General features: G+C 44.9%; 2 protein-coding genes across 22 annotated transcripts in view; one reads left to right on the forward strand and one right to left on the reverse strand.

Moving 5' to 3' along the window:
- FNBP1 (formin binding protein 1) overlaps window positions 1-19,597 on the forward strand; it is a 118,181-nt gene extending 98,584 nt beyond the window's left edge. For 3 of the 21 annotated variants that reach the window (XM_083721943.1, XM_083721958.1, XM_083721948.1), the window contains 7 exons: window positions 5,503-5,517; window positions 5,690-5,725; window positions 8,565-8,674; window positions 10,085-10,217; window positions 11,228-11,349; window positions 13,266-13,405; window positions 13,991-14,737. In XM_083721943.1, coding sequence (XP_083578069.1) covers window positions 5,503-5,517; window positions 5,690-5,725; window positions 8,565-8,674; window positions 10,085-10,217; window positions 11,228-11,349; window positions 13,266-13,405; window positions 13,991-14,169 — 735 coding nt within the window. In that variant the 3' untranslated portion in view covers window positions 14,170-14,737. Of the gene's footprint in view, window positions 1-5,502; window positions 5,518-5,689; window positions 5,726-8,564; window positions 8,675-10,084; window positions 10,218-11,227; window positions 11,350-13,265; window positions 13,406-13,990; window positions 16,862-16,913; window positions 16,946-18,266 lie in introns of those variants that run through there. The other 18 variants (XM_083721961.1, XM_083721945.1, XM_083721950.1 and 15 more) reach the window with 13 other exon arrangements.
- Window positions 19,598-23,866: 4,269 nt separating this feature from the next.
- USP20 (ubiquitin specific peptidase 20) overlaps window positions 23,867-25,261 on the reverse strand; it is a 41,376-nt gene continuing 39,981 nt past the window's right edge. Inside the window, exon 25 of the mRNA XM_083722134.1 lies at window positions 23,867-24,134. The gene's annotated coding sequence lies outside the window, so the exon portion shown is untranslated. The remainder of the gene's footprint in view (window positions 24,135-25,261) is intronic.

Genomic DNA, 25,261 nt, shown 5'->3' on the forward strand with positions numbered 1-25,261 from the left:
CATATTCGACCCAACAGCCATCCATTCCTGACTGTGAAGTGTATTCCAGTAGCGCTAAACTATGGTTTAGCATTCATTGCGTGCAAAATGGACCATTGCACCTATACTCTGAGTTTCAGTGGAGGGGAGGCTGAACTGAACTTGGGTTTACTCAAAAGACATAGTTAGATGGGAATACAAAAATGTAAAATTCTTCTAAATGTTATAGGAAAATGAACTAAACTGCACAGATAACACAGATCAGGTGAAGATTTTGGTCAGGCTTTGACCTGAATAGGCAAGTTGATTTGTTATTATACCATGGTTGCAATTTTATCTATTTTGACAACCGGTGTTTGGCCAATTTTGTTGTTATCTGTAAACTCTGTAAGGATTTTGGTCGGGCTTTGACCTGAATAGATAAATCAATGAGATTCCCCAGTAGGAAAGCCCACAAGCAGGACCTCATAGCAGCAGCAACACTCTCCCCGGCCGCGATTCCCAGCAAATGGGTATTTTGAAACATCCTGCCTCCAGCAGTGGCAGTAGAACATAAGAGCAGCCCTGCAGCTGGTTCAAGCCAACGGCCTACCTAGACCAGCATCACAGTGGCCAACCGGGTGTCCCAAAGGAAAACCTACAAGCAGGACCCAGGCATAACAGCAACTCCCACCTCCTGCAGTTTCCAGCAATTGGCATTCAGAAGCATTGTGAATGTTCCAACACTGGACAGTATTTTCTTTGTAATTTTATCCATTTTGATTGCATTTTCTTTATTTTTTTTACTTTGGATTAAAATTCTACTTCAATTTCCTATAACGTTTTGAAGCCTTTTACTTTTTTTTTTTTAATTCCTACCAAAATTAGTCTTTAATTTTAGTTTGGCAAGTGGAAGGTAGCATATCTTTCCTTCCTTCCTTGTTTATTTCTGAGTAGGCATGCCTTGGGTTGATTCCATTAAAAGACAACATATCCATGTCATTATTATTTTTTAAAAAAATTAACCTTGACCTAAAGTTTTAAAATACTGTTCTAAAGAAGATTGCCCCTAGGGAAAGCAACTTTCTTGTTATTGGTGGGTGTCAGTCTGGGACAGCTTCTTTGGACATGTACATGGCAGTATTAAGCAACTAAGGCCATTATTATTAACACTACTATTAGCAATTTATTACCCTCCCCTGACCCTAAGGTCCCAGGGTGGATTACAACAAATAAAACAACATTTTAAAGCAGTTTAAAAACAACTTACAAAGATTATTACAAACAAATTAATCCGGCCACTTTATCAGCTTCTTCTGTTAGGTTCTAAACCTTGCTGGATATGGAATCGCAGGCCTGGAAGGGACCCACAGATACCATCCAAACTGACAACCCCCCCCCAAAAAAAAAAACAAGTTGTGAAAATGAAGAGGGTTCCAGCGTGGTTGGGAAGTCCTTGTGGCTTCCTGTTGCAAACTGCCAATACTGTATATTTGCAACTGGAGATGCTTCACAGGAGGATAAGGACAAGCCTTATAAAGCTAAGAACATTCTGTATTGTTGTTATTATTATTATATCAGTGGGCCTCATTTCTTTGAGCTACACATTAAACTTGGAAAGGGTTCAGAGAGATTTGTCCGAGGTTCTCAAAAGGAACTGTTGCATTGGCAAAACCAGAGACTTGGGGTTGGGGGGGCGGGGTAAGGCCTGTTTTGCCCGTTGTAAGTGAGAGTCATCGTTTGTGACTTATCCAATAACACATAGAACTTGCTGGCTTTTTCATGCGCTCTTGTGTGTTATTGATGCTTGTGGCTCTTAGGCTTCCTCCATCTGCTCACCGCAAATGGCTACCTTAGAATCACCCCCAGGATGCGCGCCTGAAAAAGATTGACTCCTTTCCCCCTCTTCTGTTCTTTTTTTACATTTCCTAGAAATGTAATTAACTAGTAATCACCAACTCATCAGCTCCCCTGCGCTCCAGAGTCTCCAAAATTGGCTGAGTGAATATCTCAAGGTGTTTTTTTTAATGACATCCTAAATAATGTTGTAGGGCCTACTGGTCGAAAGGCAGAGTTGAAAGGAAGGACGTATGCTTAACTGATTAATTAACAAAGCCCACCCAATGCAGCAGAAAATTAGGAACAGATGAAATTGACACATGTTACTTCTATAGTGCAGCCTTTTAACAAGGCCTCATAAATTACTACATGCCATATTGGTCCGAATATAAGCTGCACCCCCCCTCCATATAAGCTACATCCTTAAAATGAGATCTCTTAAATCTCATCTTCTTTACTGATGGGAGTGTGATTATAGGCCATACTCAGGTTTTATACAAGCCAGATTGGGGTGGCCTATACTCAGCCCAAATACTATATATGGTGTTTGATTTGAAGGATACATAAGCTTGCCTTTTCCCATCTTCTTTTCACGACATTGTAACTAGACCACCATTGTGCCTATTTTATCAACCAGGATCACCTGAAACAAGGAGTTAGTAGCTTTTTTGCCTCAGGGCGAGAGTCTAGACTGGCTGGTGATCTGAACCCGGAACTCTGAAGATCCAGTATTATATTCTCTATTCTATTCCAGATGTTGTTGGACTCCAACGCCCTGCAGCTCCAGTCACTGTGACCAATGGTTAGGGATGATGGGAGTTGTAGTCCAACATCTGAAGGGTCCTAGATTCTTCACCTCTGGTCTAAGCAGTGGGTTCCTGTTGATCTTTCAAGGAATCACAACGTTCTGCAATATATTTCAGTAATCACTGCTCTGTCTACATCAGTGTCCTTTGAACTTGGGCTCCCAGAAGTTGTAAGACTACAACTTCCATCATCCACCGCTACCTTAGCCCAATGGCTAGGGATGATGGGAGATAAGAGTCCAACAACTAGGAGCCTCAGTTCAAAGAACACTGGTCTATATTGTATTGAGCCCTGACATGTAGACAGTTTTGTTTTTGACCTGGGAATTGGTGAATCATAACAGCTAAGAGACCGACTTCCAAATCTGAAAGTCCCCATGGTCAAATCTCATGGAGAGCTTATTATTTCTTTATTTCATAATATCTATATACCGCTTGATTGTTGTTGTTGTCTAAAAAAAAACTTCAGCAGTTTACAAAAAAAGGATAAAACAATAAAATTATCACTAATAAAAATTGACAACCGTAATTTTAAGTCTTCCGAAAAGTTAAAATAACAGTAGACTAGAAACAGATTAAAACTTGCAAGCCGTGCTCTCGCTCTCTCTTTAGCATCAATTTTCCCATCTGCAATATGGGCATAATCATTCTCCATTCCCTTTCAGAGTTTCCATAAAGATTTACAACAAAATAATGTGTGGGGAACATTTAAAAGCTCTATGCAATCTAATTTTGGTTTTTAAAACGTGCCATAGATTCAGAAGATCAGAAAACAAAAAACATCCCCCTGAGTCATTTGAGGCTTAATATGTTTACCTCGCTGCCCATTGGGGGGGGGGGCGCACGTTTTCACCAGTTAGCGAATCATGCTGCTTCTGTGGCCATTTGACAAGGCTTGGGTGAGCTTTCCATTAGGCGCTTGGTTGCTGTAGTATCTAGAAACAGACCCAGTCGAAAAGCTCCTCACCTTGATCCCTCCCGTCTCTTAAAAAGCTATAGGCATGCTCTGTGCTGTGTGGCTTCCCATTTGCTGGATTTACAGCAAAATGATAGATAGTGTTTGGTTGGCTGGCCATTGTCTGGCCTTGTGGTAGTCTTGCCTCTAGAAACTCATTCTTCCGTTGGCGCACGTAACGTTGGCATCCCTGTGCCTTATATCTGACGTAGACTGCTGTTTTTGTAGGCAAGCCGGTTTTCTCCCCTCTCTCGTTACCGCCACTGCCGTCTGTAAAATATGTATGAAATCCTCTCGACTTGTGTCATATGTGGCTCTGCTGAAGTTCACAAGGATGCTAGCATTCTAGCTGGGTGGGTGGGGTGTTAAAAGGTTTGCCAAAATTTTATGGGGCAGGGGTGGAGTAGAGGGAGGAAGCAAGCAGGTGGGTTGGGATCGTGACACTCCCTGCTTCTGCAAAGAGGGCCCTGGATTGTTTCCAGCACAGGCCCATCAAAATGGCATTGCCTCCCCATGATTTCGGGGGGTGGGGGGTGGGATTGGTTCTTTTGTGTGTTTCAAATCAATTTGATGGTCCTTTCATGATCCACCCAGGTTCTAATTCCTGGACTGGTGGATTTGTCCTCTCTCTAAGCCTGCCCCATGCTTCTGTATCTATAGTTTTGTGGGACAGTGCCGTAGCTCAGTGAGGACTAGAATCTTACTTCGTTTTAGGGGAGCCACTGTTGTGCAGTGGTAGAATACATGCTTTGCATGCAGAAGGTCCCAGGTTCGGTCCCCAGCATCTCCAGGTAAATCTTGGAGAGGCTCCTGTCTGAAAACCAAGGGAGTCACTACCAGTCAGTGTAGACAATATTGAGCTAAATGGACCAATGGTCTGACCAAGTTTAAGGCAGGTTTCTATCCTAGCTGATTCTTTTAACTGCAGGTGTCAAGGGATTGAATCTGGGACCTTCTACATGCAAAGCATGCACAACAGTGCTTCACCTAAAAGGAAACAAGATTCTAGTCCTCGTCGTTCTGAATTAAGGGCTGATTTAAACAAGAACATAGGAAGCTGCCTTACCCAGAGCCAGACCATTGATCTGTCTACCTGCAAGTTCCAGAAATTAAACCTGGGACCTTCTGCACGCCAGGCAGCTGCTCTTCCGCTGAACTACAGCCCTCCTCTAATAACTGTAGAAGCAGAAACATTTAAAAATGCATCATGTTAGGAAGAGCTGCCCTTTGAAAAGGTGTATATTAGGGGAGTTTGCTTTCCCAAAACCATATATTAGGTGAAATTTGCAGACTAATTTTCTCGAGGACATTTTTTTAAAATTGCAAACGAGTCTAGAATTGTGGAGCATTGAACTTAAGTTTGGAAAAACGAGAAACAAAGATATCCTAAAATTCACCAATTTGTCCATCCTTACTTGAGACACTTCCCTGTGCTCCCACTCCACCCTCTGATAATGCATTTAGAATCATAGAATTGGAAGGGACCTCAAGTGTCATCTAGTCCAACTCTCCAATGCAGGAATTGCTTAGCAATCCACTCCAGAATAAGAGGCAAACACTTTTAGAAACGGGCAATAGACGTTTCCCTTGTTCTCAGCAAAACAGCTAAAAGCAATATGTAGTCACTTTTTCACTGTGCACAGCCAAAAGTCAAGCACTTAAAAAATAAAAAATAAAAATTACTTATCCGAGCCTGCAGACAAAACAGCAGGCCGTTGGTAACGTTTCTTACCCAGCTCTCGTGAACTTTTGCACAGATGTGCGACAAACGCAGTGTCCCATTTTCACAAGCCGTGTGAGGAGTGTGTGTGACTGTGTGTATAGACGTGCATCATTTGATTATAACGTTGGAACAGGTCGAAGTTCCACTCCTTCTGATATACCTTTGTGTTTTTTCCCCCTTTTTCTCTTTCTCCTCCTCTACTTCTCCGTTCTTACATGAAGCTTTCTCTCAAGCTGGTAAGCACAACCGCAGCAAATGTTCTTTCGCGTCTGTGTTTTGCAATCACAATTTTTTGTCCACGTCAGTTGCAGCCCATCTTGAGCGAGCGCCCCTGAAATTAATTCAGATTTTCTGTTGTCTCTTTTCTGTGTGTGTTTTTGTTGTTGTTTTGCTTTGATATTTTATCAGATAACTCTGAATATGCAGGTCTGGAATCTAATGGAGGTGATCCGGTTTTAATGCTTATACTGAGCTGCTAAAAAATAATAACTCTTTAATTTTAGTAGTTTAGTACTTTAATTATTAGGTGTGTGGTTTTAAAAAATGCAATCTGAGGTTGTAAAAATGTAGTAGGATTTTTTTTAAAAAATACTTTTCATTGGGTTATCAAAATAGAATGATTTTCAGTGTAACAAGCAATCACATAGCATTATAATTATTTATCTATGATAAAATCAAATGAAGTAAAGATGATTCCTGCTTTGATCTGTTGCTGCATCTGATATAATGCATGAAATATTCATTTATCCTTGGTTGCAAAGATATTTGGTATCAGTCAAAGTAAAAAAAAGAAAGTGTTGGTGGTTCAGTAAATTACAGACAAGAACCCAGATAATTCAAATGGTGTATAGTGTGTGTGGGTGTGTGGGTGTATTTTTGTGTGTGTGAAAGAGAGAGATCTCACACTTTCTATGTCAAGCCACAAAGATCCTAAGGTGGAAAGTCAGATCAATGGATCCCAAACTTTTTCATCCCTCCTCCTTTGGTTCCATGCCCTCATTCCCATGCCCCCTACCCTATAAAAAGCATTATTCAGAATAGTGGTTGGCACAACATACAATAATAATTAATTGCACATTTATTCAAAATCCAGTTAAAACTGTTTGGTTTAATTAATTCAACACAGCAGATGAACGTTTTCAATGATACCAGCTTTTCAAAGTCTGGTAATCATTTAGCAAGGGTCTTAGGTACAACACTTATTTAATTAAGGTATTTCACTTTTCAGTAAATTCTTAACATGATGGGTGGGCTTGATGAAGTGATACCAGTTTCCCAATGTCTGGTTGCAAGTTGCTTAGCAGGAGTCTTAAATCACCAGCTCCAGCTGCCCCTTCTGCCCCTTGGCTCTTCACATTCCCTAGATAATCCCACTGTTCCCCCAACCAGGGGCAGTACTGCACACCTCGGGAACCACTGGTCTAGATTCAAGAACATGCAGCACATATGGATCCTGATCCCAACGTGTATTTTTAGCCCCCAGGCCATTGTGTGGGGAATGGTCAGCCAGCCCTGATACTGAATTTTTTGGGATCCTTGTCTGTTCTTCACTGAGATCAGCTTCAACCACTGCTCTGATAATTCCAGTGACTGGCCACAAAGCATTTCCGTGTCTGGGTGTTGATATTCATTGGTCAGTGGCAAACTACGTTTTTCAGCCTTTACACAATCGTACCTCAGAACAACTAACGCCTTGTAATTAAACCCCCATTGATCCCAACTAAAAACGTTAACTCCATTTAATTTCAAAACTAGTAGTGATAGTGGAATGAAGTTTCTTACAGATATTAATCTGAAATCCTGAATCAGATAACAAAGGGGGGGTTTGCTTCAAGATACGGTGCTGGAGAACCCATAAGTTTGGGGAATACAAAGGTTTTGATCACCATACTATTTATGAGGTTGTTCATTGGATTTTATGCCCTGGTTTTAACCTTGTTCACAACCTTTTCAGCTTGGCCAGAGTCTGGTCATTTAATAATATTAATTGGAATAAAGGCATCTTAGTGGATTAATCCCATGAGCTTTAGTTGCCAATAAATTTGTCTCAACTGAAACTGGTATGATTAAGCAATTAAGCAATTAAATTTGCTTATGAATGAAACTGATGGAGTATTGCCAGCTATGCATTACTTAGAGCAGACCCACTAAAATGAATGGAGCCGAGTTTGCCGTGTTTATTAATTTCAGTGGGTTTACTCTGAGTAGAACTAAAATAGGATATGAACCAATAGTTCTGATGCAAAGCATGCTTCCCTGGTCCACGCATCTGCCATCGATGGCATCACCTCAGAAGAGGCACCCACTGCTGATTGCCTCTCAAGAAGCTGATTAGTCTCTCCAGATTACTCTCTCTAGTATTATCATTTTCTTTCTCTCTGTCCTTTTAATAGCAAACTCAAGTGGTGAGGGATGACAGGACGGGAGCCAAAACAGGCCTTCAGGTGGCTCAGGGAAATCCCCTAGTGCCTCTATACGCACCCTCCAAAAAAAGAAGGAACAAAAATCTTTTAAAACTATATTGTCCTGGATTATCTCTGGATAGACAGGCAAATTAGTCGAAAAGGAGCTGGTGGATTATTTACAGCTAAATAAAAGTACATCCAAACGAACTGGGAGTTATAATCCAAAACATCCCGAGGCTGCCAGGCTGAGGAAGGCAAAAGCAAGTATGTAAAATCAAGAGGTGTTATCACCCCCCTCACACCCCTCCAAGAGGCATTCCTACAGGTCAGGGGCCTGCTCCAGTCCAGCAGAAGGACTGGAGAATGGGGTGGCACAGGGGCAGTGAGAGGCACGGCCTGCAAGGAGTCCCGTGGGCCAGTTGGAGACGACCATAGGGCCAGAGATTCGGCCCACGCACCAGAGATTCCTCACCCTTCGCGTGCACCGTGGGGAACAATGCCCCTGTCACACCGCCTTCATTCTCTGAAAGAAACGACAACAATTGTCTGCCTCCAGCCAGTGGCAGGGCTAAGTGGGCTGTTGTTCTGATGCCAAACTAGAGCAGCGCCTCATCATGAGAGGGTTTCTGTTTTCTTGCCCTAAACAGAACCACCATTTAAATCAATTTCAGGCTAGGCTATAGCAAGAACATGCCTGATCACTTCCATCCTTGATGAAACCCTTGCAAGGGGCTGTCCTTCACCCCTCAGACTAGTGAGGACTAGTCTGAAAAACTGGGATATTCCTTGATGGGCCAAAATTTACAGACCTCTCTTTCTCCCTCTCCCCCCACCCCACCTTGCTCCCTCCTCTTTGACCGCTACTCTGGCATGTCTAGGGTGGCGGACCAGAGGACTTCAGCAATCTGCCCCCTGAGCAAAGAAGAAAGAAGCTGCAGCAAAAGGTGGACGAGCTGAACAGGGACATCCAAAAGGAAATGGATCAAAGGTATGTTTGGCAGGAACACGGAAAGAAGAACTTGTGGCTCAGTGGCACTTGGTTTACAATCAGGAGGTCCCAGGACAAAGTGCAGAGGACTGTCCTTGAATCTCCCATTTCTTGGACCCCAGAGCAGGGGAATAAAACAGTTTCAGCCCTGGAGTGGTTCACTTGGCAAGCAAGAGGCATCTGGCAGGGCCGTGGCTGTCTGGGCGGCTTGGTCTTCTGTTCCAGGAACTTCCCTTCTTCAGATGCCCATCCTGCACCCTGGTCACTAGTACACACTCTGTAGAAATGTGCAAGCAGGATTTCTGCCCCCGAGCAAGCTGGGAGATTTCAGAAAGGTGCCAGAAAGCCAGGCCAGTTGCTATCATTTGCCCTAACCTACCTCACTAGGTTGTTGAAGGAAAGGGACCAGCCAAAAGCATCTCTGATTCTGCTTTGCATTCAGAAGATCCTGGGTTAAATCTCCAGTGGCATCTCCAGGTATGCCCGGGAATGTCCCCTTCATGAAAACTTGGAGAGCCTCAGCTACCAGTCAGTGTAGACAATGCTGAGCTGGATAGACCACCAATGGTATAAGTCAAAATATATAAAAAAATTAAAAAATTGTCCAGTAGCACCTTAGAGAACAACTAAGTTTGTTCTTGGTATAAGCTTTTATGTGCATGCACACTTTTTCAGATACCGTGTACACCATGCACATGAAAGCTTATACCCAGAACAAACTTAGTTGGTCTCTAAGGTGCTACTGGACAATTATTTTATTTTTTATATATATTTCGACTGCGTCAGACCAACACAGCTACCTACCTGAATTGGTATAAGTCAACTTCCTGTGTTTCTGTGTTCCTGTTTCTTTGAGCCTTTTATTCAGAACCATGAGGACTAGCATCTATATTTTTAAGAGAAAGGGCCATAATTCAGTGATCAGAGCACCTGTTGTGAAGAGGAATATAAGATAGGAAACAACCTGCTAGCGAAGATGTATCTTTGGGGCATATCTTGAGCAGACTGGATCTCGCAACACCTCATGATCCCAGCTTTTGGTAGTGGGGGAGTGTGCAATTTAATTATTTACTTACATGCTATTTTTATTGCATTTCCATCCCCACTTTTTCTCCAAGGAGTTCAAGGTGGCCTACATAATTCTCTCCCTCCTCATTTAATCCCCACAACAACCCTGTGAGGTGGGCTAGGCTGAGAGGCAGTAACTATGACCTAAGGTCACCCAGTGAGCTTCATGGCCAAGTGGGCGCAGAATTTGAACCCTGGTCTTCCAGGTCCTAGTCTGACACACTCTTAATCTCCACATCACCCTGGCTTTCATGCAATATGCTCTTTAATTTTTTTTTTTTTTGAGGGGCGGGGCGCACTCTAGCCTCCCAGTCCCTGATATGCTTTCCTTGTTCCTTGCAGAGATGCCTTAACGAAAATGAAAGACGTCTACATCAAGAACCCGCAGATGGGAGACGCAGCCAGTGTGGATCTCAAGCTGGCCGAGCTGGCCCCAAACCTGGAGAAGCTGCGTCTGGAAGCCCAGAAATTTGAGGTATGTGAAACAGCTTTTAATTTGAAGACAGCAAAGGGAACAATGATACTTTAGGACAGTGAAAGGAAAATCTGTGACCCCGGGATGTTGCTGAACTACATCTCTCATCATCCCTGGACCATTGGGCATGCTGGCTGCAGAGGCTGATGAGAGATGGGGTCCGACAAATGTATAGGGGCGACCAGACCCCGATCCAAGAAGAGGCATCCTCCTCTCTTATAATGGAATGCCTCATTAGGGACTGGCATTCTTCCACCCCTTGCATTCCCATTCCCAGTGGGGAACCATGATCCAAGAAGAGGGATTTCCCCTGGAGAGGGCCCTAGCTCAGTGGCTAGAGCATCTGTCTGAAACACTGGAGAGTCAATGTGGACAGTAGTGATCTAAAAGCACAAGTGGTCTGAGTATAAGGCAGTTTGCTTTGTTCCTGTGTTATTAGGAACAGTTCACTCTCAGTAAGCCTGTTTGAAGCTGCCTGTTTCTAGTTGGTGCTTGGATTCAAACTGCACCTGTAGACAGGCATTTGCAAATGGAAAGCTTTGGGGTGTCTGCATAAGGAAAATGTCCATTCACAAGTGTCCAAACTGCTCTTGCAAATAGCAAAGCAGTGCTTGCTGTCAGTCCCACCCACCTGGCCCATGAGTGAGGTCAGAATCCAGCCTAGATGCTACCATCAACAAGGCCACTTCCCCCTTCAATCTCTGACCTGCCCAGGGACCACCACCCATACCTTTATATTTGAGGATCTTAACTATCAGGCTTTCTTTAAAAAACAAAACAAAACATTTTTTATATTAACTTTTCAAATTCTACAAATTCTTTTAAACAACCACCAGAACAAATCTCTTACCTCCATTGACTTCCCATCCACCCACAATGTTCTTTTCTTACCTTATAAAGCAGCTATATTACTTACATTTTACCCTTAACTGAGTGTCAGGATTATGTCAGATAAGCTGGCCCCAACCCATTGTGGACTGAGATTTAGTTTCACTCCTTTCCCACCACAGGGCTGGCTAGCTGAGGTAGAAGGCCGGTTGCCTGCACGTACTGAGCCAGCACGCCGCCAAAGCGGGATGTATGAGCCTCAGAACACCTTGACTGTCAACAACTGCGCCCAGGATCGTGAGAGGTACAGTATCTGTATTACACAGTGTCCTTGGGCTGCCATTTTTGCTCGAGACCCTCTCAGGTTACTTCTGTGCTCAGAATTCGTACCTACACTACCCTCGCATCCCTCGAATCTCAAAAGACACCTAAACACTCATCTCATGAACAATTGCTTGCTTTTATGTGCAGGGAGAATCCAGATGCGATTTCTGCCATTTCCCACACAGCTAGACTGGGGTAGAGGCTCTGCCTGTCCCTTTAGAGAGCCAATGGCCACTAGGCTAGCTAGACCACTAAACTGAGCTGATGGTACGAACCAGCCATGCCAGTTCACTATGGAAAAACATACCACCCCTCCTTTCTGCCCCTCCATTTCTCATGCACAAATTAGGCGTCCCAGAGTAGGGGTAAGAGAGCCTATTGGAGGAGAATGGCAGCTAGCCCTAATGGCTATGCTCTGCCTCCTCGGTTGGAGCCAGTGATGCTTCCGAATACCAGTTGTTGGAAGGCATAGGAAGGAAGAGTCCTCCTGCGCTCGGGTTCCGGGTTTCCCTTTGTGTCATCTGGCTGGCCACTGTGAGAATAGGATGCTGGATTCGGTGGGCCACTGGCCTGGTGCAGCCCGGCTCTTCTGCTGTTCTGCCTCCCCTGCTTCCAGATACCAGGTGCTGGAACCCCAGGAGGGGAGAGTGCTGCTCTTGTGCTCAAATCCTGCTTGCTGGTTTCCCACAGGTCAGCAGCTGCTGTGAGAACAGGGTGCTTGGCTAGATAGGCCAGTGGTCTGATCCAGCAGGCGCTCCTTATATTCTTATGGGTTGGTAGGACACAGTACCTTAACTCATGTGTATCATGTTCACGGCATCAAGCCAGCTTCAACAACTGCACTTCCACCAGTTATCAAGCAGACATGATCCTGAGCACAGCAGCTCACTCTCACAGCTCCCAGGAAAACTTCCCAGCAGCTAGTGGCCCCATACACCCTGCCCTGAATCTGTTGCCCAAGCAAGACAATTCCCTTCCCTCTCTGGCTTCTGCTACTGCTGCTTAAGCCAGTGCTGGTTCTTACTACACAGCTCCCCCCTCTGGCTCTAGATGGGAAAGCAGCAGCAGAGTACTAGAGCTTCTTGGCCAATCTTTATATGAGGGGACGGTGGACAAATAAATCTGTCATTACCGGCCCTCCCAAGTTATTCATTCTGCAACAATTTCTGCATTCTTTTTTTTTTTAAAGAAAAAAAGCTTTTCGTAAATTGAATTGGTATTTTCTTGGGGATTTTTCTTAATAAATCATATTGTTGCATGCCGTTTCAACCAGTATATGTGATTTTCCCTGGTGAATTACGTTTTTTGTGTTGCTTTTATCTGCTCTGCTAAATGATGTACCTGCAAGATAACGATTTAGGAAAGGTCGATCATACACGTGACAGGGCGGCAGCCTTGCATGTGGAAGATCCTGGAAGCATCGATCCTAGAAGGATCCCCTGGAAGAACAGGGGAGAGACTCTTTCCTGAAGCCATGGCGAGCTGCTGCCAATCAGTGTTAGGCAGCACTGAGCCAGATGCATCAATAGTCTCACTAAGTGCAAGGCAGCTTCCAGTACAATTCAACCTTTTATTCTGAACGATGAGGACTAGAATCTTGCCTCGCTGTAGCTCAGCGGTAGTGCAACTGCTTTGCATGCAGAAGGTTCCAGGTTCAGTCCCTGGCATCTTCAGATACGGCCGGGGATTACTTTGGGCTGAAATCTGAAGAGCCATTGCTAGTCAGTGTCAAACAATGCTGAGATGGATGGGCCTGTGCCGTCCTTCTTGGTGTAAGGCAACTTCCAAGACTGCTATATAATGACGCTGGCAGACCAGCGTTGCCTCCTCCCTCCCTCCCTCCCTGGCCCTCTAAGCCTGTCGCTATAGTTGCTGTGTTTCTTTTCCTGTGTTGAGCAGTCCAGATGGCAGTTACACAGAGGAGCCGAGCCAGGAAAGTGAGGTGAAAGTGCCGGCACCAGAGTTTGACGATGAGTTTGACGATGAGGAACCGCTTCCCACGATCGGGACGTGCAAAGCTCTGTATACCTTTGAAGGTACGTCCCAGATCCCTCAGGGCCAGGTGCAGTTTGTGGCCAAGGGGTCCCACTGTGGCCAGGTGCAGTTCCAGGATGTGGCCAAGGGGTCGCACCGTGGCACGTGCAAACAGACGTGAGGGGGAACCCAGGGGCCACCACCCATACCTTTATATTTGAGGATCTTTGGCGCATACACAGCAGCCCCCAAGTCACACATGTGCCATTGCAAAAAGGCTTCCAGATGCTTCATAGGAAGTGTGGTGTAGTGGTTAGAGTGTTGGATTAGGACCTGGGAGACCAGGGTTCAAAACCCCACTCGGCCACGAAGCTTGCTGGATGACCTTGGGTGAGTCACTGCCCCACCTCACAGGGCTGTTTTGGGGATTAAATGAGGAGGGAGGGGACCACATTTGCCATCTTGAGCTCCTTGGAAGGAAAGGTGGGATAGAATTGAAATAGATGGTAGATAAATAAATAAATGTTGTGGGTGCTTTTATCGTTTTAAAGAAAATAAAAAGAGAGAGAGAGAGAGAAATCCGCGGGAAACACTAGTCCTAATCTGTCAGGGGTTTTGCTTTGTTTTTTTTATCCCCTGTCTCTCAGGTCAGAACGAAGGGACGATCTCAGTCTCTGAAGGAGAAACGCTGTTCGTCATCGAGGAGGACAAAGGCGATGGCTGGACGCGGATCCGGAGGAACGAGGACGAGGAAGGTTACGTCCCAACCTCCTACGTCGAAGTCTTTTTGGAAAAGAATGCCAAAGGTGCAATGACTTACATTTAGCTCGCCTGCCTGGGTCGCTTTCTTTGCTTCCGCAGGGGCTGCCGCGGGCGCTTTTCCTCCGCTGCTGTGACGAAAGCCTTTTTGCACCAGGAAAGTGCATTACTCCCTATTCCGAAAGGAGCAGACTTGTGCTTCTCCAAGAACTATGAAAGCTTGGTCAGATGAGAGGGTGTCACAGGGAGAGAGGGGGGAGAGAGAAAAAAAAGTATGGGTGATAATAGTGGGATATGCCCCCCCCCCAAAAAAAACCTTCCTTTCCTGACACAAGAGTTGAAATTGCTCAGAGTTTCGCTCCCTCAAGGCACAGAATGCACGGCTAATTATAGCAGACAGTCTCTTGCACTTCTACTTGAGAGTACGCATCATTGTCTGTTTATTGGGGCTTACTCCCTAGTAGGCATGATTAGGGTTGCGGCCTTAATGAATATTTCCGTTCGTATCTTCTGCAAGTAGGAAAGTGACATTTGTTTGTTGATTTCATAGTATCGTCTTGGACACAATTGACATACAACTTGTAGGCTCTCATCTAAGCTAGCAAAATGTGGCCTATTAAGCCTTTTTCTTTTCTTTTTCTTTTTTCTTTTTCTTTTTCTTTTTCTTTTTTTTTGCTTTGGGGGGAGAAGCCTTAGATTCAAGGTCATACATCTTCTGTTCACCTTGCAATCCTGCCATTCAAGTGTGCAGCATCTGAGGATCTCACTTTTTCCTTTTTTTGAGACACAGTTTCTAGCCCTTGTGAGCACGGGGGATGCATTTGAAAGCAAGGGGATGGTGTCTTAGGAGAAATGCAGAAGCAGATTGTTGCTGCTAGACAGAGGGGTGGTGGGATGGGGCAAGGGGCTGGACCCCTTCCCTTCTCCACCACTAGCAAAGGTAGGAAAAATTGTGAGCTTCGCTGGCTCTTTCTCTGGGAGCTGCTTTTCACCCCACCACAAGAGCACTTAGCTCAGAGATATGGAAAAATGATCTGCCCTAGCAGCAGAATTGTGAATATAAAGTCTGAACGCAGGGTTGTTGCTGTTTTCATTGTTCAACACACACAAAGATGTGTGTCTTTCTTTAATGCACACCGTGGTGACCCGGATGTGTGTTTTTATTTTATTATTTTATTTTATTTTTGTGTTGCTGTGGAAAATCATGGGGTTTCTCAGAAGCTTTTACAGCAGTTCCCAAATGGTAAGACTATTTCCTGCCTCCCAGGAAGACAAGCTTGCTAACACCGCTAAGCAATCTTCCCTTGCAGCTTGTAAATGAACGCCAACCTGTCTTTTCGGTAGAGGGGGTGGCAAGGCCTGGAAAGCCTTGCTGGTGCTCTGTGTGAAAGGGATGTGTGCCCCACATCTTCTATGGCATGTGGCATTCCACCTGTCATTGGGTTCCTCACACACACTCACCGAATGGAAGAAGGTCCCTGAAGGCAACGATCCTGAACGCACACCAGTCCCCGTAAGTTTGGCTCTGTGCACCTGCAGAAATGGGCACCAGGCAACAGCTTCCTCTGCCACCTCAGCTTCCACTGTTTTGAAATCAGACGTTAGCTTCTAGCCCTTAAGACTGCAGAGGAAATAGTCAGCAGCAGGAGAGATTTCCAGCAGGTAGGGCATTTGTGTGTCCCACATAGGCATTTTAAACCCTCTGTTGTTCCTAGCTGGAAGCAGAACAAAACATGGAAAACAAACGGGTATTTGCAATTTAGTGCAAGATCAGGTTTTTGTGGGAGGGAGCAGACCTTTTGTATTATTTTGGAGGATGCTTGCAGCCCTGTCTGTTGGAGATCAGAAGTGTTGGAACAGCACACAGATGCTGTCTCCAACACTCAAGCCGGCTGTGGAAGTTCTCCGGTTTTGCCACGGAGGGCACCCTGCCCCATGACTCACTGCTAACACGTGTCAACTCCAGAGAGGTGCTCGTGCATCAAGCATCATTGTGCCATACTGTAACCCACCCACCACCACCAAATGGACACCTGGGCCTCTTGCCATAATAACCAAGAAGTATTACACTTGCTGACCTAAATAGGGGACATCCGTCTGAGCCCTATCTGCTTGTCAGTGGGGCAGCATTATATGGCCAGGTAGTGGGCAAAAGAGATCCAGCTACTGCAAAGAGGCTTTTTTTCCAGCCCACCATAAGGCAGGCAAGTGGAACTGGAGGAGAAGAGTGTTGCATTGCCTCATCTTCAACATTTTTGGGCGAGGTTGGGGGGTTTGCTTTCATCCCAGGGGAAGGGTCCCTCAGTCTGCTTGCCGATTATGTCTTGTGCAAACCCACTCACCTGCTGTACAGTATTATTGTTGCAAGGCAGACAGATTTGGAAATGCATCTTTGCCCAAGGTATTATCCTGACCGGGTCAGGTTTTTTCTCAAGGAAACGCCGTCCGCTTTGGTTCTCCTGGAATGTAGATCAATCTTCCCAGGGAGAAGCCCAGAGACCATGTAGTACAACTATCACAGTTTGCAGGCATTTTCACAGTTTGCAGACTCTCCCACTGTTTAAAGGACGCCGATGCACTTTCAAATCTAGGATGATTTTTTTTTAAGTGATTATTTTCATGTTTGCCAAATTATTTTTTTAGATGTTCCTGAGAGCAACTCAATGGCAATTGTGTAAAAAGCAACAAGGGCCATTAAGTAGATGAGCCATAGTGTGTATATGATGTAACTTAAACAGATAAAAAAACCCTGTTTATGATGTTGAAGTTTCTTTCCTTCTTTTCTGTGTTTTTCCATACTTCCTGCTTCAGAATCAGCATTGTAGGAAAGTCCACCTTCTGAGGTTTGTTAAATCTAGAACTGTTTTTTTTTAATTATAATTATCATTATTCTATTGAGTTCCTTCTCTTAATTATTTCGCTGTCATTTCCAGCAATAAAAGAAAAAGAACCTTGTTTTTTTCTCAGACTCGTGAGATTTTCTTTACGTTATCTGGCCACAGAAATAATTCGTTTACTTTGCCCATAGCAGCTGGAGACCATGGCAAGACGCTAGATCACATCACTGCTTGTTCTTCCATAAAGCTGTTCATAGACAGTTGCCAGTTGCTTCCGTTTAAAAGTTGCTTTTCATCTGCCTTAAGAGTTCTCCATTTGCTTCTATCTGCTGGTGCAGAAACCATGGATTGCTTGCTTTTTTTTAAAAAAAGTTATTTGTGCATGCCACCTTCTTGAATTCAGAATAATTTTCCCTTCAGTGCTTGCTTTAAGACAGTCATTTTATTCGGGGGGTGGGTCTTCATTTCACACATCCAGAAAATGATCTGTTGATGTTTAAGAGTCTGATTCTTGTCACAAATGTCCCCTGCCTAGAACCCTAGAGTTGCTGCTAGCTAGCATTTCGGACATCACTGAACTGGATGGACCGATGATCTGACTCATTGTGCAAGAGGGCTTTTTAGAATTGCCCACAGAGAGGCTGGCTCCTCTGCAGATGTAATGCATAGTGCCAGAATCAGCAAATCAAGAGGAATCTAAGGTCACATCCATACCATATTTAAAGCACGCATATCACTTGGACAGTCATGGCTTTCCTCCAAAGAAAACCTGACAATTGTAGTTTTCTAAGGGTGCTGGGACTTGTAGCTCTGTAAGGGGTCTCTTTACAACTCTTAATCACCCAGAATTCTTTGGGGAAAGCTATGGCTGTTAAAGTGGTAGAAGAGCGCTGTAAATGTTGCTAGTAGATGTGACCCAGGACAAAAGATAGCACGGTCGTTGCCTGCAGCTACGCCCGTCCATTTATTCTACCCCACCACTGATCTATCATTTGCATCAGTGTTGGAATAATAATATGAGGTTCTGTAATAAATAAGAGTATGTCATCAGCAAATAAAGCCCAGTTTATAATCAACTGAGTTAGGACTGCACGTCTGTGCCTTCATGAGAATCTTCCTAAAAAGGATCCCTGGGGAGTCTAATAATAATGATGATGATGATGATGATGATGTATTTGTTTTGTTTTCTTAATCCATTTCTGCTTTAGCTCTTCAAGGTACAGTGCCCCTGGGTCTTTGCTTTTTGAACACCTCCTTCCCCCAAACCTCTCCCAACTTGTGTGTATCTAACGAAATCTCTCTTTTCTTTCTCTCTCTCTCTGTTTAGATTCCTAAATGTGTTGGCTGCTGGTAACAAGAGCATCGGGGCGAGCAGGGGCACAGGAGAAACAAATGGTCTGATTTTTTTTTTAAGCACCCTGTTTGCACCAGGGTTTTTTTGTGGGTTCCCCTCCCTTTTTTTTTTAACAACAGCAACAACCCTCCCTCGTGTTAGGCTCCCCTCCCTTGAAATGGAGCTATCATTTGCAGAGGGAGGAATAAAACTCTTGCCCCAATAGTGGGTGCATTCCATGACTCCCAACATCATCACCCAGTTGCTTGCTAAAACTCTCCAGCATGCCACCTGCTGCATCAAACTAACCCATCCCTCCTCTTCCTCTTACACCATGTGGAGGTTCCACCAGAGTCTCATTTAAATGGAGGACGTAACCAAAAAGCTTCCGTCATGTCCGTGTTGCCCTCTGGTAGAGGCAACAGCAATTTGCTTTCGCTAGCTGACCACCATTATGTGCCATCTTTGCTCATCCATCCTGACTCCGTTGCTGATAGTTTCTAAAAGGGGGTTTGCAAGGCAAGCTGCCTTGGTTCCCATTTTGTAGATGAGAAACCGAGGCTGAGAAAACACCAAGGTTCTGCTTCCCTTGCAACCACACACAGGCAAACGCACTTAAGCGCAGGGCTTCCAAACCAGGTGTGGGGAAACCTTTGGATTTTGTTGAACTACAATTCCCATCATCCCTAGCTACTGACAGTGCTTGCTGGGGGCCTGATAGGCATTGTGTCGTCTTTCAGCAACATCTGGAGGACCAAAATTCCCAGCATGCCTGCTCTAGACAGCAGTTATCAGAGCTAAATAGTGAATCAAAACCAGTTTAAAAGTCTTGCATTCAGTTCTGGTTAGGGAGCTTGGCAAGTAAATTGCTGATTTTAATCGGGCCTAAACACTGAAGTAGTTCAATTGAAACCCATCAGTAACATTATGGGTTGTATCCAATATCTGCTCTGCTCAGAGTGGACACATTGAAATTGATGAGCATGGCTAACTTGGATCTATTCATTTCAGCCTGGCTTTACCCTAAGTCTGGAGGATCTAACAAGATGGCCCCTGGTGGGCCCTGTAAGAAAAGGATGCTGGACTAGATGGGGTCCCCTTGGGCCTGACCCAGCAGGCGCTTCATATGCTATTACTGCTTTATAACCGGACCTCAGCTAGGAACTCAGGAGGGAGCCGTTGAGGCTAGCTGCCTTCTCTGACTCAGCCTGCCTTCTGCAGAATGGGAATAATAAGTGCTTCCTTAGGGCAAGTTTGGAAGGTCTACGAAGTGCCTATGAGAAAAGGACTGCAGAGATGCCACATAATAGTATTTTCATTATTTTTTTTAAATAGAACTTATTTAAATAATATTTAGTGCCACTCACTTCTGTCTCTAATCTTAAGATTGGCAATGTGGAAACAGGGTGGGGGAACTTGTGCCTTCCCATATTCTGATACATTGTGGTTGGACTCCAGCTCCCATCAGTCCCTGCAGCCACCGTGGCCGATAGGAATGATGGGAGGTGGAGTCCAACAGCATCTGGAAGGTCACATGTCTCCCCATCCCTGATCTAAGCAGCAGCATTCCCTAGTGCATGTGGGGTATGGAAGGATGTCTCTGTTGAAAGAGAGAGGAGGGAGGATGCCTGTCCTTAGATCAGGAGCAAGGAACCTGTAGTCCTCCACATATCTGTTGTACTCCAACTCCCATCAGCCCCAGCCAAGGATGGTGGGAGTTGGGAGTCCAGGGAAATCCAATGGGTCACTAGCTAGCCATGCTTGCTGTAGATGTTTAAGTGGAAGCAAGCCCCATTGTGTTTAGTGGGGCTTTTCTTCTAGCTGATATGTCCAGGGTTGTGACCCTGGTCCTGCAACCAACTCCAGGCTGCTGCAAATAAGTGCCAAATCCTGCATGTTAACACTGCAGAGCACTGAGGACACACAGCAGCAAGCACAGCATTGTTCTGACAACTATTTCCCCCATTATGCTGTGCTCACTTGTCCTATCCAGGTGTTGTGTTTCATTAAGCGTACATGAAAATACGCCTTGGAAAGAACGTAATGTGTGAAGGGAAACCCCCACCCACCAAGAAACAAATAAGCAATAGATGGGTTGAGTTGGTATGTGCCAATTGTTCAGATATCTTTTTTTTGGGGGGGGGGGTGGAGAGACTGAACACTTCCTGGCATCTTCACAGAGTTCAAGAGAAGTCAGCCCTTGTTCTGAAGGCCTTCCTGAGGTCTAGCCACTTTCCTTAGTTTTTGCCCTTAGAGACTGCATTCCCCACCCTCAACTGCATCCGCAGTGAGTAGGCCATATCCTTTCATCCCAAGTTTAAATTTTGTCCACGTTGTGGTTTTGCCCACTGTCAAGGATTTACTGGAGAGCCCTAATAGATGCTTGCTGGGAGGGGCCGGAGTGTGCTCTTGCTCAGCTGACGCTGGAAACCTCGCCATGCACCCCTTTGCAAAACACCCGCCTACCTGTGCGCCCAAAACCAACGCCCACCCCCTGCACGCTTCCAGCCAGTTTTCTGCAGACCTCCGTTTCCACTGCCTCTGGGCCCGCATGCTCGCCCCCTGCTGCCTTGCCTGCACCTGCCTGCCTTTTTTTAAGGTGCCCAGATTTAAACTCTCTGCTGCTGTTCTTAATTTATTTGGTCCTTAGCATCTCAAGACCTTCCTTTCTTCCCTTCTGCATGCTGTCTCTGCCTGCTCTTGCCTTTATTCTGCTTTTATTCCCATACCATGTTGAAACAAAATCGCACTCTTGATTTATCCTTCCCTGCCACCCCAACCCGTACTGGAATGTCATAGCCCAGCACTTTGGCAATGTAGGTGTTCTGTCTTCAATTCCCTTTTTGGCAATGTGACCGGGTTGATTAACTGAGCAGTAGTTTCATCTGTGTTCATGCTGGACAGCACACCTTCATCATGGGCGGCTGACTGGAAGTGGTTTTCTTGCTGCGTGAAAGATAAAATACTTTGGGTTTTGAGCTCATGCCTTCGTCTCCCAAACACCTGCATTTTGACAGCGGGTGACGGATCACAGATCACACTGAAAGAGCCTGGCCCAGTTCTCATTTAAAAGACCCACATGCACACACTTGTTACAGAGTGTCTGCCATACATATGAATGGATGTTGAAGTTAAGATCGTCAGCGCTGGAACTTCCGCGGTGTGGTGCTCATCAATAGAGGCAGTTCGAGACAAACAAGTGTGGCCCATTCCAGGTAGCGCAAAGAGAAGGTTTCAGACTGAGATTAGGGGACAGATTGATTTCCAAAAGCAACCTATTGTTGGTTGTATTACAGCTGGTCACCTGCCAAATGGGGGAGGGTCTTTGGCTCAGTAGCAGGGCATCTGCTTTGTATGCAGGATGGTCCTAGCTCAATCCCCTGGGTCTCCAGGTAAGGCTGGGAAAGATTTCGGTTTGACACCCTGGAGATCCACTGCCAGTCAATGTAAGAAAGAGCAGGGCTAGAGGACCTAGGTCTCCAGCTCCCACCAGTCCCAGCATGGCCAATGAGCAAGGACAACGAGAAGGCCAACATTTGAAGGGCCAAATGTTACCCACCCCCGGCAAACTGTTGTATGCGTTCACCCAGCATTGGATCACAAGCGGAAAGGATGAAGCAAGTCTGAAGGGGATAAAGCTCTTGTCTACTCCTTTCATCGCAGTGGAAGGGCTGGTGTGTTGGAAAGTTGCATTTGTGGTCCATGTGTGTGCATAGCTGGCCACTTGAACATTGTCATAGCATGGGGGCAAAAGCCACCGGAAAGTGTGTCATGTTGCTGGAGTAATGTATAGGATGGGCCACACTAAGTGACACCCAGAACCTTTCTTACTTCCAGTATTCTCAGCTGCCCACTACTGTGGGATAGTCAGGGCTGTCATCAGTGGGGAGCAGGAGGCAAAAAGAGTGCAGAAAGTAAAAGGAACCCTGTTCACTAGGCTGAATTTCTGGGTGAGGAATGCCCTTGAGCACCACCGTTCCTGTTCAGGAGGGACGCAGAATACAGATCTCAGCTGCCATAGCATCTGCTTCAATTATATATTTATCCAGAGGCCAGCAGCCTGAAAAGCAGCCAAGCTGTGCTGTTCAGTCATGAAATTAAAAAAATGTAGAGTTGGAAGGCACCCAAAGGGTCATCTAGTCCGATTCCCTGCATTGCAGGAATCACAACTAAAGAATCCTGAACGCTTCTCCTTCCCGAGATCTGCAGGAAGACAAAGTTGATATGAAACTTACAGCACCACAGCTATTTCTGTTGGCAAAGTATGTAACATCCCTGATCGTCCCAACATGTAAATAAGATGAAGGGATCTTCTTCCCAATTTATGGTGCCACTAATGTAAGAGAAAGTCTGCTTTTCAATAAACAGACATTAGATATAGATAGATATATGTTAGGTGGACAGTATATTATTGTCACCCTGTACCAACAATGCCCAAATGATTGCTGTGTCCATGTGGCTACATCACAAGCTGGGGGGAGAATCATTTCTGCCTTTATAACTAGGCTGTGAAAATATGGTTTCCTTGAGTTTCTACAAAGTTGGCAGCTTCTTGGCAAATCTTTGCTACTCTTAAGAACCAAACAGGTATAAAAAGAAAACATCGAGCCACCTTTGACTAAAGGGTCCTCTCTCTGTTCTACTAGGTGGACATTTCAGGAAAGAATTTAACAGAGGCGCTTTTCTCCTGCCTAGGCACAGAATTGGAAGTCAAGAGAGCACCCATGTGGGTTAAGATTTTTCAGACAGCAGCACTAGTTTGTAAGCACTATGACCCTGTCCATGAAGTGCCAAACCCACCCCCCATCCAACTGGGAAATTTGAGGTTTGATAGAGCACCAACCATTTTAAAGTAAGGGAACATCACCTAGGGGGAGGTCACCTATTGGCTAGCACCTGTAGCATCACTACCACATCTCCTGCCTCAACACCTTGCCAGAGAAATTGTGTGTGTGATCTGGAGATAAAAATGGAAGCAGAGCACACAAAGTAGATGGGACACTATTTAAAAAAATAAATAAAAATTAGATAGCTCTCAAAGGGACAACTAATCGACCCTTTGATTCATTTCAGAACATATCCATAAAGCAAGTAGCAAAGGCAGGGGGTGATGTACTTGCAAGGGGCTGCTCTTAAAATCATTCCAAAAAGTGCTTATGTCTTCTGTACATCCATGTCAAGACTTCTGGTCCATGCTGCAGGCCGCCACGTGGGTCACTTGGTGACTTTTTCTTTTATGTAGCAAAACAAATGTGCAGAGACATGCAGGCCTTAGATGTCTCCCAGATCCAGAATGGCCCTGGCTCCTGGAAACCCCAAAGAATATGGGCTTCAGTAGCCAGAACAGCTTTGCACAGAAAAGGATTGAACAAAAAAAAATCCTTCCAGTAGCACCTTAAAGACCAACTAAGTCAGTTCTTGGTATGAGCTTTCGTGTGCATGCACACTTCTTCAGATACCTGTATCTGAAGAAGTGTGCATGCACACGAAAGCTCATACCAAGAACTGACTTAGTTGGTCTTTAAGGTGCTACTGGAAGGAATTTTTTTTGTTTTGACTATGGCAGACCAACACGGCTACCTATCTGTAAAAGGATTGAGACACTTTGCTAAGATGAAATGAGTGTATTGGTGCTCCAGACACATTTAAGGAGTTCAAAAGGCACTCTGGAGCACGTACAGAGCTCTGAGGCAGAGCCTCCAAATTTAACCTGAAGCAGATTAATAAAGCATCTAGTTTGCAAAAACTTGTGACCATCTCATGATCCTATTGAAGAGGAAACGTTATGATCCTTGCCTCTAAGAAAACAAATCAGCCTTCTCCGCCCTCTGCTCCCATCTCTCTCTTACTCTCCCTTAACATCTGTAAATATACAAAGAGAAAAGAAACATATTTACTGAAAAGTTGTGTTTTAATGCTGAATATTTTTCAAAGTTTCCTGCTGCATATTGACTCCATCGCTCCCTGCCCCCTCATGCTTGAAGTGTCAAAAAAAAGATTTTTTTAAAAAAAGTAAGCCAAATTATATTTTAACATATAATGTCAAGCACTTTTTTTATTATTAAAAAAGAAATGATTTCTGTGTGAGTTTTTAGGCACTGGATTATTTTGCGTAGGTTTCAACAGCATCTTAATGTATGTGTGTGTGTTGTCTCATAACCCCCAAAAGTGTGTAAAGAAAAAACCGACAACAAAAAGGTTCTGGTGTTTGACCCATTTGTTTCTTGATGAAAGAATTCTATCAAATAAAGTGCTTCCATTTGAGAGCAAACACAGGACTTGTTAACTGTGATTTGGGGAAACAAAACACTTTCATCAACGTTTGGCTCTTGGTCCTGAAACACCATCAAGAGATTATCTCTAGCTTTTAGTTAAGTACTGAGCCCTCAATTCAAACTCACAAGGAGGAAGTCTTCTCAGCCATCAAAGGGGATGGTGATACACCACACTATGAATACTGGAAGGTGAAAGCCAGACAAAAGGAAGTAACACCTTCACACTGCATTATAGTTGAACTGAACTTCCTGCAAGACACAGTGATGGCCACTGACTTTGGATGGATTTAAAAGAGGACTAGACCATTTCATGCAGGAGATAAGGCTAGCCATGGCAGCTCAGCTCTGCCGCTCTGATCAAAGGCAGCCATTCTTCTGAATGCCAGTTGCTGGAAACCTCAGGAGGGGAGAGGACTTGTGTCTGGGTCCTGCTTGTAGGCTTCTCACTGGGGCATCTGGCTGGCCATTGAGAACAGGCTACTCAGCTGGAGCCAAGCTAGTAAGGTTTGCAACTGGCAGCTTGCAGCAAAATTCCATGACAGGAAATGATGCCAACTGGGCCTGCAGACATAGGCAGTTAAAAGCGAAGGGAAGAGAGGCAATAACAGAAAGCACGTATCGTATCTGATGGCCCCCACTTAAAACTCTTTCCCCTCCCTTTCCAGGTGAATGCTTACTTGCCCCATAAGGCAGGATGCAGTTCAGAAGTTTGTT

This window comes from Podarcis gaigeae (assembly GCF_964106915.1).
Source record: "Podarcis gaigeae genome assembly, chromosome: Z".
NCBI lineage: Eukaryota > Metazoa > Chordata > Lepidosauria > Squamata > Lacertidae > Podarcis > Podarcis gaigeae.